General features: G+C 52.2%; 1 protein-coding gene across 1 annotated transcript in view; it reads left to right on the top strand.

The window, feature by feature from the left end:
- The window catches only part of anapc2 (anaphase promoting complex subunit 2), a 12,839-nt gene that overhangs the window by 9,132 nt on the left and 1,698 nt on the right, over positions 1–2,009 (top strand). The window contains exons 11-13 of the mRNA XM_017303429.1: positions 275–407; positions 853–1,094; positions 1,717–1,998. Of these exons, the coding sequence (XP_017158918.1) occupies positions 275–407; positions 853–1,094; positions 1,717–1,926 (585 nt within the window). The 3' untranslated portion in view covers positions 1,927–1,998. The remainder of the gene's footprint in view (positions 1–274; positions 408–852; positions 1,095–1,716; positions 1,999–2,009) is intronic.

Genomic DNA, 2,009 nt, shown 5'->3' with positions numbered 1-2,009 from the left:
GACGGTTAGCCTCCTGAAGGTTAGCCTCTTGACGGTTAGCTTCCTGACGTTTACCTTCCTGACGGTTAGCCTACTGACGGTTAGCCTCCTGACGTTTAGCTTCCTGATGGTTAGCCTCCTGACGGTTAGCCTCCTGACGTTTAACCTCCTGACGTTTAGCCTCCTGACGTTTAACCTCCTGACGTTTAGCTTCCTGACGGTTAGCCTCCTGACGGTTAGCCTCCTGACCGTTAGCCTCCTGACGGTTAGCCTCCTGACGCTGCGGTTGTTTCAGGCCATGCGGACGCTGAGCTGGAAGCCTCACCTGGGCTCCGTCACTCTGGACCTGGAGCTGGAGGACCGGACCCTCACCAACCTCACCGTGTCGCCGATCCACGCCGCCATCATCCTGCACTTCCAGGAGAAAAGTACGAGCTCTGGGTTTAAGCGCAGCTTTGACTTCATGAAGGGAAAATCTCAGGTTCATTTTCCTTCAGATGGATTAGATCAAAGAAGATTCATGGGTTGTAAAGGCCTAGTCAAAGTTCAGGCCTAAATCAGATAATCAGTGACAAGACATGAAAACTGATGGCAGCTCAGATTCAATGGAGAACATGGCAGGTTTCAGCAGAATGTAGTTCTAAAAGGGGCTGAATACAGGTGCAGGCCACACTTTTCAGATTTTATGCATAATTTTTGTTAGTTGAAGCCTTAAAATGCGGAAGGGGTGTCAATACTTTTGTTAGTTGTGAAAACGAAAGTTTTTTTTTTTCCTGCATTTTAAATTCTGGTGCTGATCCAAACCAATCAGGTGATTCCTACGTGTTTCCTCTTCCTCCTCGTCTTCCTCCTGCCTGTCCTTTAACCCGGCAGGCTCGTGGACCCTGGAGGAGCTGAGCGTGAAGCTGGGCGCCCCCAAGGAGCTGCTGCACAGGAAGCTGGGGCTGTGGCAGCAGCAGGGCGTCCTGCGGGAGGAGGCGGCCGGCCGCTACGCCGTCATGGAGACGGGCGCCACGCGCGACAGGCTGGACCGCGGCATGATGCTGATCGACAGCGACGAGGAGCGCGACTCCAACACCACCACCCAGTCTGAGCAGAGGGAGGAGAAGCTGCAGGTCTGCAGTCACTTCCTGCTTCCTCCCAAAAGCCCAGGGAGTTTTAAAAGTTTAAAAAAAGAACTAGCGCAGAGATGGATAATATTTAAACTGCTGTCAATGCCAAGAACGTAGACGTCAACTGAGCCGAACGCCAGGAAAATCCACCTGCAGTACACAGTTCAACCTAAAGAGGGCAGCACTGAGACACATTTAGGCCAAATAGCAGAACTGAACAAAGTGACACAAAAACATGATGCGGCACTTAAAGGTGCAGCATCATGTTTTTCCCCCATCAGAGACAAACCTGGAGTTTTACTTTGATTCTTCCATGTTTGAGAATCTTTAATCTCCATGGCAACCACTCAGCTGCAAAACGCCTGGCTGGACGTTGCCCCGCCTTCAAGGTGCAGCTCCTCCCCCTCTCAGCTCCTTCAGACTAGCCAATCAGCAAACAGCTGGTGGAGCTGAGCTGCTGCTCAGAGCAACGCTGGTAGAAACGTTACAGTAGAGGAGCCATGTGGGGAATAACGTCATAAGATTAGTTATGAGAATAAAATAAAGACGTTAAGAGAATAAAGTCACAATAAGCAGCATCGGTTCTGTGTAACTAACCGACCTTTGACCCTGTTTGTTCCCGCAGCTGTTCTGGGCCTACATCCAGGCCATGCTCACCAACCTGGACAGCATGACGCTGGAGCGCATCCACACCATGCTGCGCATGTTCGTCGCCACGGGACCCGTCGTCACGGAGATGGACGTCAACGAGCTGGAGGCCTTCCTGCAGAGGAAAGTCAGGGAGCATCAGCTGATCGTTTCCACCGGCATCTACAGACTGCCCAAGACCAGCTGAGGAGGACGGGGCGTTCAGGGGAAACGGGAAGATACAGGACTGGAGGACGGGGCGTTCAGGGGAAACGGGAAGATACAGGACTG

Source organism: Poecilia reticulata, unplaced genomic scaffold (assembly GCF_000633615.1).
Source record: "Poecilia reticulata strain Guanapo unplaced genomic scaffold, Guppy_female_1.0+MT scaffold_271, whole genome shotgun sequence".
Classification (NCBI taxonomy): domain Eukaryota; kingdom Metazoa; phylum Chordata; class Actinopteri; order Cyprinodontiformes; family Poeciliidae; genus Poecilia; species Poecilia reticulata.
Note: the sequence above shows the minus strand (reverse complement) of the source record. Positions and strands in the feature narration are given on the sequence as shown.